The 16,427-nt window shown below is 49.4% G+C and overlaps 1 protein-coding gene across 1 annotated transcript in view; it reads right to left on the bottom strand.

The window, feature by feature from the left end:
* Positions 1-351: 351 nt before the first annotated feature.
* Positions 352-16,427, bottom strand: part of ATP6V0D1 (ATPase H+ transporting V0 subunit d1) — a 36,247-nt gene continuing 20,171 nt past the window's right edge. The window contains exons 3-8 of the mRNA XM_069793858.1: positions 11,243-11,421; positions 7,981-8,060; positions 4,092-4,169; positions 3,314-3,490; positions 2,318-2,395; positions 352-1,778 (exon numbers count right to left, since the gene is read on the bottom strand). Of these exons, the coding sequence (XP_069649959.1) occupies positions 1,617-1,778; positions 2,318-2,395; positions 3,314-3,490; positions 4,092-4,169; positions 7,981-8,060; positions 11,243-11,421 (754 nt within the window). The 3' untranslated portion in view covers positions 352-1,616. The remainder of the gene's footprint in view (positions 1,779-2,317; positions 2,396-3,313; positions 3,491-4,091; positions 4,170-7,980; positions 8,061-11,242; positions 11,422-16,427) is intronic.

Raw genomic sequence — 16,427 nt, 5'->3', positions numbered from 1 at the left:
AAGCCCAGGCACAGGGTGACAAGCCATGCAGCTCCATAACAGCATAGCTCACTCCCATAAGGCTGCATAAGCAGCGAGGGCTACACCTCCCCGGCACCCATCAGCTCAGCACCCAGCTGCACCCACAGACCAGGCACCCCCTGCAGCTTGGGCTGGAGTGAGTTCCCAGGGCCCCAAGAGGTGGTACTACCACCCTGCCTGTGGTAGAAACAAGTGTCCCATATCATGCAGGAGCCACACCAGGCTCCACTACCACAAATACCAAATTCTCTGGGTAAGAGGCCCTGTGGCTGATGGAGGCTTCTCTTGGGGATGTGGGAGCAGGTACCCAAGTAAGCAGGGAGAGCACAGTGCAGTAGGCAGATATTTATTGGTGTAGAGAGGAAGGGATCACAGGATAACAAACACTGCAGAGGTGACCACAGCACAAACTGAGAGGGAGCCGCTCTCCATTGATCCCTCCCAGCAGCAGCACCAAGCACGTGTTTCCCACCAGCAAGGCTTCTCTGCTGCCATGGGCATCTCCCAGAGCTCAAGCACAAGTGGGAGTGAGCCAGGACACAGAGCAACAAGGAGCAGGACTGCCATGCCATGCCCAGGGTTTGGCTCCCACCCCCTAACCACAGGCGTAGGACATCTCTGCCAACAGCTGCCCTCTGCACTCATCAGGGTGACCAAGTGGAGCCAGACCCAAGGGCTGCTCTGCCCAACGGCCAGCTGTGCCCATATGACTCCACAGCAGTGTCAGCCCAGACACACTGCACAGGGGAGGAGGCTGCCCCAGCCTGGATGTCTGCCCTGGGGCGGTGCAGGGGTCCGGCGCCATCCACAGAGCCAAAAGGAGCCCTGACTCTTGCGTGGTTGTGACAGTAAACTCCAACCTGTGGGTCTTCAGGGAAGGAAGGAGCTCAGCCAGCTTATGGAGCCCTTGCAAGCTGCAGGGCAGGAAGGAGACTGAGGAGAGCTGCTTCTGAGGACACAGCGAGGCTGCACTAGTGCAAATGCTGTCAGAGTGGGGAGGAGCACGCTCTGCAAGCGCTCTGGCTCTGCCCTCACATTCCCACAGGCTCCATCTCAGTCCTGGCCAGGGCTACTCAGTCTCTCCCAGGTCAGGGTTAGCTACAGGGGGATGCAGGGATTGCACAGCAGCATGGGCTACGCTACAAATGACACTCAAACTAAATCTCACAGGAACAACACTGACTAGGAGGCGTACAGAGCACTGGCATGCCCCAGCCATGGCAGACCTGATGTGTTCCTCTGCAGCAGTGGGAACCCCTTGGAGGCAGCAACCCCCCAGCTGGTGCTTGCTCTACGAGCATAAGCGCATACAGCAGATTAGTACAGTAACACAGGGACTATTAGATACACAACAGGAGGTGTCCCTCCTGCCACACAGGGCCAAGCCTGTGCCACTGGTCCCTCCGGACCCCTCACAGGACACAACTCAAACTTCAGCTTGTGAATAATTTAACTAGCAACTGTACAGTTTCCTCATCTGAGCCAGTTCTACAGATGGGACATCCCTGGAGTCCGGGCAAGGGATAAGTCAGGGAGTTAGACAGAAGCCCCTCCGGACTCCAGGGGCAGGAGGGTCAGACAGGAGCAGAGCAGGGTTAGAAGATGGGAATGTAGTTGTCAATCTTGGTCCTGTGCCGCTGGGCAATGCACTCTGCGATCCACACAATGTTGCGGCACTCCTGCTCCTTCAGCTTCACGAAGGCATAGAAGACTCCAAAGTGGAACTGGTTGAGGAAGGCCAGCTTGTTCAGCTTCACCTGGGGAAAGCCCAGAGGAGGACATGTTACTTGTCCACCTTAGATGGGAGGAGCTGGTCAAGGCAAGCACAGAGCAGCTTGGGAGGTCTCATGACTTCCCCAGCAGGCTGGAAGGCTCAGCACAGGTATCCTGCTCTGTATCTCTCTAGGTCCTCGAGGCAGCTCTAACCTACAGCACATGGCTCAGGACAGACTCTGGCATTTGAAGGGGGAAATATTTATACCCTCAGGTACTGTGAAAATCCTCTTTTCCCAAGTAATTACACTCTGGTTTTGCTATCGATGGATCAAACATCCACCAGCAGCCCCAAACTTGCCTCCCACACCGCTCTTATCTGTCTGGGTGAGAACATGGACCAAGCACCATGCTGGGCCCCCGTTCCTTCGCTGGAGCAGAGGGCTAGCATCCTTTTCCTTCCCCCAAACTCTGTTCATCCACAGCACTGCTGACAGGGCAGCAAGACAAACTTGCTGCTACCCTGAGATTTGCAAATGGCACAGGTAGGCACATACTGAGAAGTGTCTCAGGGCTCACTCACCTCATGCTCAAAGAACCTGTCTTCAAGGGTCTTGTCTCCAGGGTTACTGCCAGCCCCTTCAAATAGCAGCTTGTACTCCTGCAGGAAGACATTACAAGAGGATATACCCAAACCCCAAAGCCCTCCAAGCTCAGCAGTGTTTGGGGGCCCTGTGCATCAAACAGATGCCCCAGCCACCATGTCAGGTCAGCAGAGGACAGAGAAACCAAGAGTCTGCCCTGTGCACACAGGAATATTGGCAACAGGATGCTGCTGAGGATGCACAGCACACACACTGGCTGAAGGCAATCCCCAGAATGGCAGAGAAAGCCTTTATTTCACCTGTGAGCTTGTCCAGCCAGAGATCCTACCCCTTCTCTGAAATATGCAGTTCTCAAAGCCAGGGCGTCACTTTGAGCCTGCAGGGAGGATGCATCAGGTACAGACCCCTCCACATACAGACTGGAGTGTTTGGGCCAGGCCCCTGTGCACACAAACACTGACACATGCCCTGGCTGCTTCAGTAAGGAGACACTGAGCTCTCATGCACAAGAGCAGCTTAAGGAACCCAGACACATCCAAACATGTCCTCCCAGGTCAGCGTCTCCCCTGTGACTGAACCAGAGCTCAGAGTGACCCACAAGGGCTGCAGATGGGGCACACTGCTTCTCACTGAAGACATGTTTCCACCCCCAACCAGCCAAAGAGAGACTGTCATCGCTGCCACACTGATACCTCAAGGGTTTGGTGGTGAGGGCAGCCCCCACACCCTGGGACAGGGTACACCTGGTCTCCCTATCACCACTGCAATGACAGGCATGACTGACAAGCCAACAGCATCCCAGGCAAGCCAACTCCATCTTGGCCGAGCAGAGCACAGAACCAACAGTAGCAGCAGAAGATAGGCATCCCTCTCCCCAGGCTGTCAATCCACAAGTTCTCCCAGATCCCCGAGAAGCTCTGATCCAGAGTAGGTTCTTGCACCAGTCCCCACAGCCCTCACCCCAAAACACTCACAGGGTAGTAGTCAGCAACATTTTTGACTTGTTCGTAGTCATCTGCTCTGGCCAGCTGAGCCAGGCCCTCAGGGTAGAGCTTGCCACAGTGCGGGAACAGCTTTGCTCGGTCCTCCTTGGACAGCTCAGTACCAAATGAGTTAATGGTGATAATGAAGGCTCTCCGGTCAGCTTCAAACTGCAGGAGAAGAGTGGTTCACCTTGGGATGCAGCATCTTGGCCAGAGGCTAGCAGGTACTGACACTGTTCTGAACAGAGCCACATCAGAGGGCAGCATGAGCAAGCTGCCTGGGTGCTCAGCTATCCAGTGCTTAGCCAGGGCAGGCTACACATGCAGGCTCCCAGTGTGCCCAGTAGCTGATGCCTGGGGAGCAGTCATGTGAGGAAATCCCCATCCCAGGCACAGGCCAAATCACTGAGCAGAACCCTGCCCAGGTCAAGGAGTCTCTCTCACCTACTGCCCCTGAGCCCTGCACATCCCACAACTAGCCTTGGCATGGAGACAGGCCATGCACTGAACAGCTCTGGTTGTTCTCCTGCTTGTTATTCATGTGAGAAGATGAAGATGTTGCCATGAAGGCAACAGATGTGTCAGCACCTGGCAAGATCAGGACTGGGGAACGAAACCTGTCCAAAGTCACGTGCAGGCAGTCAGAGCGTGCATGGGGATGCTGAAAAATATCTTGAGCATCCTTAACGCTGACAGGCAAGCTGGGCCTGAGCACAGAGCAATGAATATTACTGCAATACTATCCAGCTGCAGGGGTTTCCAGACCTACCTCCAGGATCGGGCACATGGCATCTGCCGTGGTACCTCCCAGCACCTTGCAGAACTTGTAGAAGGACTCCAGGTAGGCCTAGAAGAGAGAGGGCAGATAAGCGCTCTTCTACACAGCTTCAGCTACTGCCCCATAGGGCCATTCAGCAGAGGACAGACAGCAAGTAGGGATGCTCCCAGATGCTTTGTAACACACCACGGACACCCTCACCCCACATGAGTTTGGATGCCAAGCCCACACAAGGAACAGTTATTGCCCAGGAGCTGGAGACTTGAAGGGTTGTGGTTGAGTTTGTTCAAGTGACTGCATGAGCGTACTGCAGGCAAGATCCCCAGGCAGTAAGGTTAAAGCCTGTTTTGCTCCTTTGAGTCATCTAACTCCAAAGCATTTACTGAAGTCTCACATGGTTTCCTGACCCTGCTCTGGCCTCCACAAACATGCCAAGCCACGCAACTATAGCTGCAAGACCTATGCTCAGGAAGTACCGCTGTGTAAGCACAGTCAAGAGATGAGACAGGACATCTGTGAAGGAAACTAGCCATTCTCTATAATTCTCTTTTCACACAGCAGCCACTTGGTCTCCATCCCAAATGAAGCACTGCAGAAAACATATAAGGATAGGCACAGCTACGCTGCCTCCAGGAAACGTAATCCTTTGTGGAGAAGTACCATAATCCAGCTGGAAGATGACTGTATCTCCCGGGGGAGCCTATGAAGGCTGCGCATGGCTAAAAGTGCTGCTCAGCAAAAACTTTCTCAGAGGAAGTAATCATGTGATAAAATACCTCCCTGGACAGAGAGCTGCAACCAGAATCACTTAAAAGGGATGGAATAAAATGATGCTGAGACATCACAAATCTCTGCTTTGTCACAACACCTCCAGGACTGAAGATGGACCAAGAATGCACATGTTGGACACCCTCAGCCTCTGCACTAGGAAAGCACCTGGATTACTACGTTCTGTAAATCTTTGTTAACACACAGCACAAGAGGACACTGCTGGGTGAGCATCATACATCAAAGAGACATCATCTTCAGCACTTGGCACTGCTCAAGTGCAGGAGAGCACAGAGCACCAGTCTGCAGAGTTACTACAGGAACAAGGACACAGATAACAGACTTTGTTTGAGGCTGACAGAAGAGGGAACCTGGATAAGAGGTTCAGTTACTACCTCTGCCCTTCTCAGGGGTTCATGCACAAACCTAAGGCTTTAGAAGTAAAAATTAGATGAACTCAAGTATCCAGCACTGAATGAGGATCCAGTATCACAGACACCATGGAAACACAGACTGTGGAACAGCTGCACTGGGTACCCTCCCCTATGGACCCCTCTGCAGATGACAGCAATTTACAGAAACTCTCCAGTGTTCTGAAACCCTTGTCCCCAAAACAGTGGTGTCTTTCCATTTAATAATCCTTAATGGACTTCTCCTTCCATGAACCCACACATTTACCCTTTGCCTCCTGCTAGCCTCATTTGTCTGTCACATCCAGCCTAAAGGGAGACCTGTAGTCTGTCCATGCACGTTGACTTTTCCAACACTATCTGTGGTTACCACCACAGCTCAGATTCACTCATCTTCCAGGTGAGGAATCCTAACCTTTTTTGTAGTTTCCCATACAGACGTCATTGTACCCAAACCTTTAAATGTGTCCTCCTTAGCAGCTTCTCCTGTTCTGCTGTTTACATTCAGAGAAGAGAGAGGAGAGGAATGAGACAGTGTTCAGGACACTCTACAGATGTACACAGCAGCACAGTGGTATTTGTGCATTTCTCTTCTACTGTTAGGAACAAATTACCTTGTAGAGACACTTGCTTAGGTCAGTCATAACCCAAGATTTCATTTAGTAGTAGAAAGGAACAAGGAGACCCTCACTGTACAGGCAGAGTTAGGATTATCTCTTTGCCTCTCCCATACATCACTCCACATTTATCCACATTGATTTGCCTGCTATATTTTATTGTCCAGTCACAAAGCTCCTTCAGCTCGTTCCTACAAGAAGGTTGCCAGCAAAGGCCAACAGTCAGCCAGCTTCACTTCAACATATCCATTAAAGGTGTGGAAAAAAAGGGAGTAAGCATTGAAGATAACAATGCCAGCACACCTCCATTGCAGGACTCCACTACTGACCACCCTCTACACTAATAGTGACTGCTTGCTTTTAACCTCTAATCCCCATCTTAACCATATTTCCATTTGAGAACCTTCTTGCTTGTCATTGCTAACAAGAAACCTTTGTAATTACTTTCCTCCTATGAATCCTGGTCAAACCTTCTGTCTACATGGTCGCAGATTCCTTCAAAAAACCTCCAGTAGGCCTGGGAGGTAGCACTTCCCCTTCCCAAGCCAACGCCTCCTGGACACAGGCATCCCTCCCAGGCACCTGCCTGCTGCATTCCTCAGAGCAGGTCTGCAGATTTCAGATCTGATTTTATTTCCCTCATTTGCCTGTGAAGGCCATTTGCATTGTATTATACATTTTCCAGTGCCTGGGGAGAGAGATGCATTCAGGTAAGAGTCCGTAAGTGGCAGTTACCTTTTCCACCCTTGCATCCCCATGATTTGCTACTGACAGAGCCCCTATGTTTCCCTGGGGGCTGCTCTTTAGCAAGAGCCAGTCCCAGCACACACCAAGGGATACCAGGCATCTATGCTTCAATTTGGGGTAGGAAGAGCAGAACGCAAAGCAGTATCAGGCCTCAAAAAGGAAGTGGCAGCTGGGACCCAAGGAGGTATCTCCCACTCCCTCCCCAACGTGTTTGCCCTGTGCTCACTCTGCTCCTTGCCTTCTCCCACCTGCCTCGTCTCAACACATCTCAAGCACCCTGCAAGGCTGCAGGTAGTTATGCGTACAGGCATATCTCCCCCCATTACAGCAAAAGACCAGTACATGCCAGAGGCGACACGCAGCTCCTTCTCCCCTCCCTTTGCCTTCTTCCTTTCATGCCTGACCTGTTCTCTGCCTCTCCAAACAGGCCACAGCTTCTTTGGGAAGCAGAGGTCACACTGACTGCAGGCTGGTTGTGACCAGCTAAAAGAAGGTTGGCAGATACAATCTGCATCCCACCCTTAATCCAGAGAGTCGAGATGGAGCGATAGCCACAGCCTGCACATAAACACACACTTTTGATACTGCCAGCTAAAACCAGATGGAACCTGCAGAGGAGACAACAGCTCCCCATGCAGACTCAGGACAAGGAGATCCTTAGCCCCTCCACATCCCTGTGCCAATACTTTCCCCAGCCTGCAGGACTCCTTCATCCCAGCTACACCTTTTACACTGCTCTACCAAGAGCATCTAACCCTAACCACAGCCACTGAAGGCTTGAGCAGACTGTTGGAGGCTCTTCTGAAAGAGCTCAAGACAGAGTGCCAAGCCCATAGAAGTCCTTTAACCAAGTTTAAGATCTAGCCACTTTAGCCCTTTGAATGCAGTTAACTACACGTCTAAACTCATGTGGTTGAGCAGCAGCCTTCTGCCTGCCTGGGGCCTGAGGAAATTTATTGAAAGGCATAACCGCTGCAAAATCTCTTGCACAGACTCTTGACAGCCTGACAGCTCCAAAGAAACCCCACTCTGCCTAGCTCTGGTGCCCTGACTCTGCAGAGCTGGGTGATCAGATGTCAGGCCCCTCCAAGAGCACTATCTTTACTTTCCAATGGATGCAACCAGTTCTTGGTCATGTTTACTCTATCACCACTCCAGGGAAGAAAAAGAGAGAAAGCAAAATTCTTTTTAAGTCTATTCCAAGAGGAAAATACCCTCTTGTCTTTGGCTGAAGAAAGCCAGCCCAGGTTGGAGCTCCTGAACCAAGACAGAGCTGTAGTCACACTAGGAATAAACAGGGAAGTTAACATCTCTTTCCCTTCCCAGAGACTCATTTACCTTATACAGCGTGTTTCGAATTATTTCAATGTTCATTTCATCCAGGTCCTGTTCAGATATGCAGTCTTGGAAGAAAGCAGCTGAAACAGAGCCACAGACAGAGTTAGCATTGCCCTAACCAGTCCCACGCCCAGCACTTTCCAGAGTCCTCAACAATACCAGGCAGAAGCACTGTCCCCTCCTAGGCCTGGCCCTTATCTTCAGCAGCCACGAAATTGCCATGACTCAAAACCTCAGGCTCCACCATGGTTCCCCAGGCCACAATCATTTTGGGGGCTCTCACATGAAAAATCTTTCTTCACTCCTTAGTCCTATGGTTTGGTTAACAGCCTATTCTCAGCAAAAATTCTCAGCTCTAGCCCCCATAGCAGCCTGTATTTAAAAATAAGCAAAACCCAAACTGTTCGCAGATGCAGGCACTCAGAGGTGACAAGACAGTTTCCGAATTGCCTGCTACAGCACCGCAGCAGTGCTTAAACATCTGTGAGAGAGCAGCTAGCGAGTCTTGAGGAAGCTGGTGCTTCTCCTTCCTCCAGTATCTCAGTTGGATTAAGGAGGCATGGGGATGCCACAGTTCCTACAGCCCATGACACTCCACATTTGGAGTCAGGAGCTGTTTCCTCTGGTCAGGTCTATCAGTCCCATTTGCTACTTCTTCCAAGGACTTTTATTTCTCTAGCTGGAGGTAAGCAACTGGAGACAGGATGAACTAGTGGTTTTTGGTAGGATGTTCAGCCCTACGTACTTTGCCAGAGTATCTCTGGGAGGGAGTTTGAGAAGTTGTTACCACCTAAAGAACACAGATTTCAGAGCTAACACAGGGCACTGCAAGCTGCAGATGAGTCTTGTCTATCTAGTGTAACATAAGGCTGTTGTACCACTCACTTGTTAGCAAGAGCACAATAAAACCCATTGACAGGACTTTTATGACTTCAACTCTCACTCAGCAACCAACTTTGCTGAATTTGCTACATAGAGAAATATGATCTTTCTCAGCTTACGCAGTCTAGCTGTGGGTAAAGGACACTGCACTCATGCTCAGAACTGAGCAGTGCTCTGCTTTGTGCGACAAACCAGGCACGATGCAGGATCACATCTTTGCTGTGCACTACTTTTATAGCACGAGCTCCCTGGCATGGACAGCAGCCGCACTGTGGGTCTAGAGAGTCCCAAACAGGCATTAACCCCCCCAGAGGTTTTTTTGCAACAGCATCAGAGACCAGTGCCACGTAGCTGGAGGAGCACTGCTCCCTATGGTTGGCAAAAATGAAAACAGAGTGTGCCAGGACTGGTTTTCACTGCAGGACCCGCTGGCTAGCCTAGATAGCTAAGCAGTGGCTACTCAGAGTAGCAGAGGAATGAGAACACAGCTATTTCAGTTCTTGGCCCTCCAATATCCCAAATTAGGCTAACAGCAAGTCTTATTTTGCCCTGCTAACCTATGAAAGCCATTTGGGGTTAGGCATTCCTACCAAGCCACGTAGCTACTCAAGTACTTTTAGGAGATAGAGCTGCTGTTTCTTTGCGTGTGGTCACTGGAAAGAGTGCAAGTTAAACAACTGGAGCCTGCATGCCTGCTTGTTTAGGCAACACAGCTACTGCCCATGTTCTCCTGCTGAAGAAATGCCACACTAGATGGTACACAGCCTCAAGGGCATGACCAGGGCAAAGGTCTGAAGAAGTCAGCCTAGCCAGGACAGAAGCAGGCAAAACTGACGCACATACAAGTACACGAACGCAAGAGGCAAAAGACCCTCAACTGCCAGCCACGTTCTCCAGAACCACCTCACTAGTGTAACGGGGCATTTTCACCCCATACACAGCTGGAAGCTTTAAGGTCTTTGAGAGTTAATATCTTTGACATACTCTGTTCTATCTTATTCCCAAAATGGGAAGGTTCCTGCTTACTCATGAGGAGAATTTTCTTCCCACACATCATCCCTACAGCAGGCTCAACTCAGCTGCATGCAGAGCCTCGGTTCTCTTGCTGAGTTGTTGCCCTACCTTGCAACCCAGATCTCCCAAGACATGCTTTCCCTCCCTTGCTGGGCTCTATCTGGCAAGTCATTTTTCCATGACAACTACTTCACTTGCCCCGTTATTACACAGAGCATTTGCAAAAGCACTTTCAGTTCCAAACCCAACTATTTCTATCACAGACAATATGATGATTTAGAGTGTTTTGTTCTTTCTAGCAACCCCAAAAGAATGATTAATCACTGACTCAGGCATACCTCATTATGTTTTTGCCCACAGAGGCTAAATTAGCAAGTCTCCTGTGACTACCTTTCCTACTACTGCAAAAAGACCCATATTTTCTCCAGAACCACTTCCTACACCTTTTATCTTTGAAGAACGTATCTGTTTGACTAGCTGTTTGTAAGACACTTGGTTTTAGTGTTATGTGCCTCCTGGTCAAGGCCTGTAGCCCTGAGACAGTATACCTCTGTGCAGGATCCTGCTATACAATGAGTTTAAAAAGGCTTTTGGAGATTACTTTTTTTTTTGCTGGTGTTGGTTGGTTTGGGTTTGTTAGTTGTTGGTTGTTTTTTTTGTTTGGGTTTTTTTTTGGGGGGGGGGGAGATGTTTTTGCATTTTGTTGTTGTTGTTTTAATATAAAGAGCTTTCCTTGATCTAGAGCTGATTTTATCAGTCTCAGAACAAAACCGGGCATTTGCAGATCTCTAATTATCTACAAAAATTGCCTACAAGAAACTGCCCAATGGTCCAACTAAAAGTGCTGGAAATTAAGTGACTCATTCCAGCAGAGGACCCAATAGCCCTTCACTAAGAAAGCACATGTGCCATGTGTTCCATGACAATTATTGAAAAGATCGCATTGTCTAAGACCTCTCAAACTTACTTCTTCCTCCCTAATTTCAGGTGACGATTCCCAGAAGAGCTGGTAAATGGACATATCTAGCAGATCAGATCTAACTACGCCTGCACTGCCATAACAGCTCAAGGTCTGGCTCACACAAACCAAACTCCCCAGCAGTCTGCACTACCAGTGTGCCAGTTTAGACAGTTGTTGAATGGTACAGAGAGCTAGCTGATCCTCCAGAGGAAAAACTGGTATAGGACAGGCATAAACATGAACTCAAGCCCAGTCACCACCCGCAGTACACCCACATCTGCGCGTTACCCACCGCTTTGTCTTCCTGGAGCACAACTTTGGCTTGGTTGGACCTAGTTAGACTGGGAGAGAAAGGGACATCTGCTCCACACATAGCTAAGAGGTAATTTGAAAGGCTCCACTCACCCAGGGGAGTGTCCACCAGGATTGCATTGTAGAGCTCCGCAGGTGTCTGAGCAATATTCACAGCTTCCATCTGCTCAAAACTTCCCAGAGGATGGCACTTGGGCACCAGTTCGGAGATTGAACGCTGGTGCAGAGTCCCAGTGATCAGCAGAATAACGTTGTCAATCATGTAGCTATACCTGAAGGAATGCAAGAGGAAGCCTGTCACAATACAAATAATACAAAAACCAGCACCCAGCACCAGACGGGCACACATCTTCAGTCCCTGTGAACATCTCCAGAAAGATGCACCCTTCCCATGAAGAACTAGTAAGGCGCCTCCTTAATGACTCCTTATCATGCCAGCCTAGGCAAAGGGAGTCAAGCATAGGCCCAGGCTGTGATATATGCCACAGCTGAACCACATCATCTGGGCATCTCCTATCTACCATTGAAGACTATTAGATTGGAAGGGACTGCTAGAGGTCTCTGGCCCAATGTTTTGCTCCAAGCATGGCCAGCTCCAGCTGCTCAGGGCTTTGTCCAGCTGAACTTTGAATTACTTGCAAGGATATATATCTCACAACCTCCCTGGGGCTCTGCTTCAGTGTCCAACCACACTCACAATGAAAAGTCTTTTCCTAACAGCTAATCAGAATTTCCCTCACAGCTATTTGTCTACTGTCTCTTATCCTAACCCCACACACCTCCAAGAGGAGCTTGGCTCCAGCTTCCCCACACCCTCGGAACATTTGTCCTTCCAGCATTCCCACTGCTCTCCTCGCACTGCCATGCTCTGTAGAGAGCATATGCAGAAGTGTATGTGGTAGAACACCAGCAAAGGAGAATATGCAGATAGCCTGACTCAAGCTCAGCTTCAGAGCCAGCAGCACTGCCCCATCTTGCCAAGACTATGGAGAAAGGGTCACGTTTCTGCAGCCCCGCTCCCTTCCAAAAACAACAGGGCTGGCAGCTTTAGCACAACCTTCACTCGCACCCTCACAAAACTACACACAAGGTTTTTCATACCTCTACCATCAAAAGCTACAAATTTCTTTGCATTAGCCCATGTTATGACATCCCTAACCAAGTTTTCCACTTATGTTATACAGGATTAGCAGATTCAGTCTTTGGCACTGCAGTAATGGGACATTCCATCTGGAACCACGGCACTCAGCACAAGTTCCACCCACATAAGCCCTTTGTGGCCCTTTCTCTTGTACTGAGAAGTGCAGAGCTGGGCACAGCACTCCAGATGAGGCCTCCACCACTGATGAGGAGAGGGGCAAGATCACCTCCCAGTTCTACCAGTCTAGCCAGAGAAGGGAGACACAGCTGGCCTGAAGACTGGGAATGCAAGAAAGGCTGGTGGCCTTTTCCAAGTAAGGGATCAAGGCATCATGTAAATACAAGGGGCTGAGAGGAAAAGTGTCCCCAGCAAGAACAGGAGTGCTGCTCTAGGCACCTTCACCACCAGCTGAGCCATAAGCCAACCAAGCTGAGCACCTGAAAAACATCAAGCAATACGAGTTGGTTTTTTTCAGTCAGCAGAAGATGCCTTTGCTAACAACCCTCAGCACCACAGGGAAGGGGCACAGATGCTGGAAGAGCAGTATATTTGGGATTTTACACTCCCTTGCTCCCACTGCTAGAGCTCTAACTCTAAAAAGTTAGATGATGGAAAAGACATGAAGAAGCTCCTTGGCAGGAGCTGCTCTAAAACAAATGAGATCAGGCCTGAACTAGAATGGCAGAAGGAGCTGTGCAAGTCTGGAGTTGGAGCTCTGTTGAGGTTCAGGCTTCCTACACGTACTTTGAGTACTGAAGAAAGGGAACTTAAGGCCAGCACACCGGGACTGGGGCAAGGGCAGGGACGGCAAAGCTCTGCACACGTTTGTCAGACAGGCATAGGGATGCTGCTGATCTTTGTATTTTCAAGCTAACAAGGAGGACACAGTGCAGCCCCGTTTCCCTTTGAACCACATCAAAGGCAGGTAAGCAGAGCCAGTTAAAGGCAGATTTTGGCAGTTTTTATTAGATGGGCTTACTGCCTCCAAATATGCTCAAAGGGCATGTCCACGAACAAATCCACACCTTAGTTCCTCAAACAGGTGCTGCCTTTTCTCTCCACACTGCAGGGCTGGGTAACACACCTGCTGGCCCTACTATTTTTGCAGAGAGCCTTTCTGTGTTTGCAGCCTGCTTTTCCAGGGACATTCAATCTAGAATTGGGGCAAATCAGCACAAACTTCATGTACCAGGAAACCTCCTTTTGCCCTTTAATCTGCAAGGTCATTATCCTCCCTTCCGTTTGTGCAGCTCTCACCATGGAGATAATTGCAATCTCCAGGACAGCAAGAAAGGCCTGTTTATGAGAACTGAGGGTAAGTCCCTTGTAGTAAGCAGGTGGTTCCTGGTAAATACAAGCATCTGCACCCTAACACAGAGGCATGTCCGTGAGGTGTGCAAGACCAAGGATACAGAAGATCATTCCCCAGCTCCACCATCCGCCCTCAAACACGCAAGTTTGGTTAGTGCAACACAGTAGCTTTCACGGAAGACCATATGCAGGACTACTCTCACCAAAGCAAGGCAACAACATAGGACCAGACCAAATTTTTTTCTTCAACTCAGCCTACAGTGAAGGTACAGGCAAGGAAATATGGTCATTGCACAGTATGCTAGCACACCTCTTTCCTATTCCCAGCTTACCATGGATCTTGCTCTCTGCAAGATATTTGCGACTTGCAAGGAGCCTGGCCAAAGTCAACCATACAAGAGGAACTGAGGGAAAATGCCCGGAGCCCTTTCTGTTCACAGGTCTTCAGAGCAGCTTAGCTCCTGCCTTACTGGAGTCACACTGACCTCATCCGTGCCCTCCCAGTCCAGCTAAGCATGAAAGCCACAGCCAGGTTTGGGGAGAGCAGCCCAAGTCTGACCCTCTTCACATATGAGAAGCTCCTGCTTTCAGACTGATGGTCCCAGGAAAGACAACCCAGCTGGTTTCCACTGCCAGAGTGCAAAGCATGGCTCTCCCCATGTCATTTATACCCCTCAACTTGCTTGTTTCCTCATCCTTCAGGGAAGTCTGGGGAAATGCACAGTCTATAGACCAAATGCCAAGGCCTCTAAGGAGGCGCAGCACCAACTGTTTGAAAGAGTACCTTACCTATCAAGACTACTTAAATCTTGCTGTCAGATTCATCCCTGCAGGAAAAAGAGTTACCACGCGCAAGATAGAGGGGAAATTTCTTATTCCATTTTCCACTGCAACAGCATTTCAAACCTTTACGATAACAAGAGAGCTGCAGCAGGACAAAGGTCTTCTTATGCCCGCTGAGGCCAGACAGACACCAGCACCACTACCTAATCTTTCTTGATAGTTCCCATTTCCTTCAAGCAAGCCCAGACCACGCTTATTCACATTCAATCCTTGCTTCATCCCAGTAAAAAGAGTCACAGCTTAGTTAGTCATGACTATGAGGGAAGTCTTCTAGTGTCAGGGCAGCTGGAAAAGCCTTTTCTCATCTGTGGAAGGGGCAACACTTGCTTTCCTGTGCCAGGTCCCAACAAGAACGCATCTGCCTCCATTAGCACAGCCGTACTAAGACCGTAGCAGAGGTCCTGGCGACGCTGGCATTTCCTCCCAGGCCCAAAGGATTAGATTTATTACAGTGGCAGCAGTTTTCCTAGGAACCTCCAACTACTTGTTTAATAGAGCAGCTTTTGTCATCAGCCTCCTCATCTCCATTAGGCTCTGACCAGCTTCAAATGTTTCAGTTTTCATGGTTAATGCATGCTCAGACCCCTCCAAGAACATTTTAACCTTCACTAGCTCTCAGCACAGCTAATAAGAGAACCAGACTACGGGACACATCAGGAAACAGGAGTAGTTGGTCACTTGCAACACCATAATCCTACTGCAGCCCGCTTGGCATGGAAAAGAGATTAAGACATAGGATGGTCTGGTGGGAGACTGGAGACAGGTAAAAGAACCAAAAAGCTCCTTGGTGAGGACAAGCCTCTGCACTAGCTTACTGGGAGTGCTCAGTAGGAGTTCAGAAGAGAAAGCAATACATGGAGGCTCTACATAAGCTACAGACAGTGACACGGGGTGGCAGGGCTTTAATTAAGTAGAAAAATGGCACCTTATCTCAAGCCCCCAACCTCGCCTCCACAAAGACCATAGCAAGACTCCCTGGGGCAAGAACGCATTTTACACTACTGCTTTGAGCTGCTAGCCACCCACACAGGGAGATGGACACAAAAAGAGTGGATGTTCAGTCAGAATTTCACAAGCACAGTTACACCCTGCCTCACTCTTCCTGTCACCCACTGAATTGAGGTGTGGTATATTCTAGAAATTCACATTCGCAGAAATACAATTCTGGCTGATACTGAGAAGCATCAGTAATGTCTCACAGAAGAGTAGAATTTCTTATTAAAGGACAGGAAAGAGTCAGCAAGCACAGAAATATCATCCACAGCAGGAGAGATATGTTGGCTTATGGGTTCCTGAAGTCTGAGACAACTGGGGCCAGTATCTTCGCTCCTCCAGTGACACCCAGTTCAGCACAATATGCACTGGGCGACACTCACATAAAGAGAACAAAGCCAGGACAAGATATACCTAGAGAAGCCAAAAGGTGTGTGTGGGGGGGAAATGTTCCTTCCAGCAGCACCAGGTCAGAGAGATCATTCTCACTGCTGGTTTTGGGAGGTATGGTCTCAGACAGGCACAGCAGAGACCTCTCTGAGAAAACAGAGGAGAGCCAGGCCCCAGAAGCTAATTGTGGGATAGTCATCCGTGGATAGCTATCAAGCAGAATCAAAGAGGAGAGCACACATGCAAAAGCCATGTACAATGTATGTCTTCCTCCTTTTGGAGTTACTTAAGTACAGCCACAGATAAATGAGACATGCAAGAAAGATTGCAACAGTCCACTGAATGTTGGGAAAGGCTTTTTAGCAGGGGAGCATATAAATGCATGAAAGCTCATCACATGGGGCATTTACAACTTGGCCTGAAGGCACTCGGGCATAGCCCTCAAGACAGTTGGGGCTTCTTCCTTCCCTGCTTACTAACCTAATCATAAAGAGTCATTGTCCTACAGCAGATAGGTTGGTTTTATATTGCTTTCTGCTCCAGGATACTAAAGAAACCGTAAACAATACTGCAAGTGGTCACAAAGCATGACTAATGACG

This window comes from Haliaeetus albicilla, chromosome 10 (genome assembly GCF_947461875.1).
Source record: "Haliaeetus albicilla chromosome 10, bHalAlb1.1, whole genome shotgun sequence".
Classification (NCBI taxonomy): Eukaryota; Metazoa; Chordata; class Aves; order Accipitriformes; family Accipitridae; genus Haliaeetus; species Haliaeetus albicilla.
This window is presented reverse-complemented; position numbering and strand designations above follow the sequence as displayed.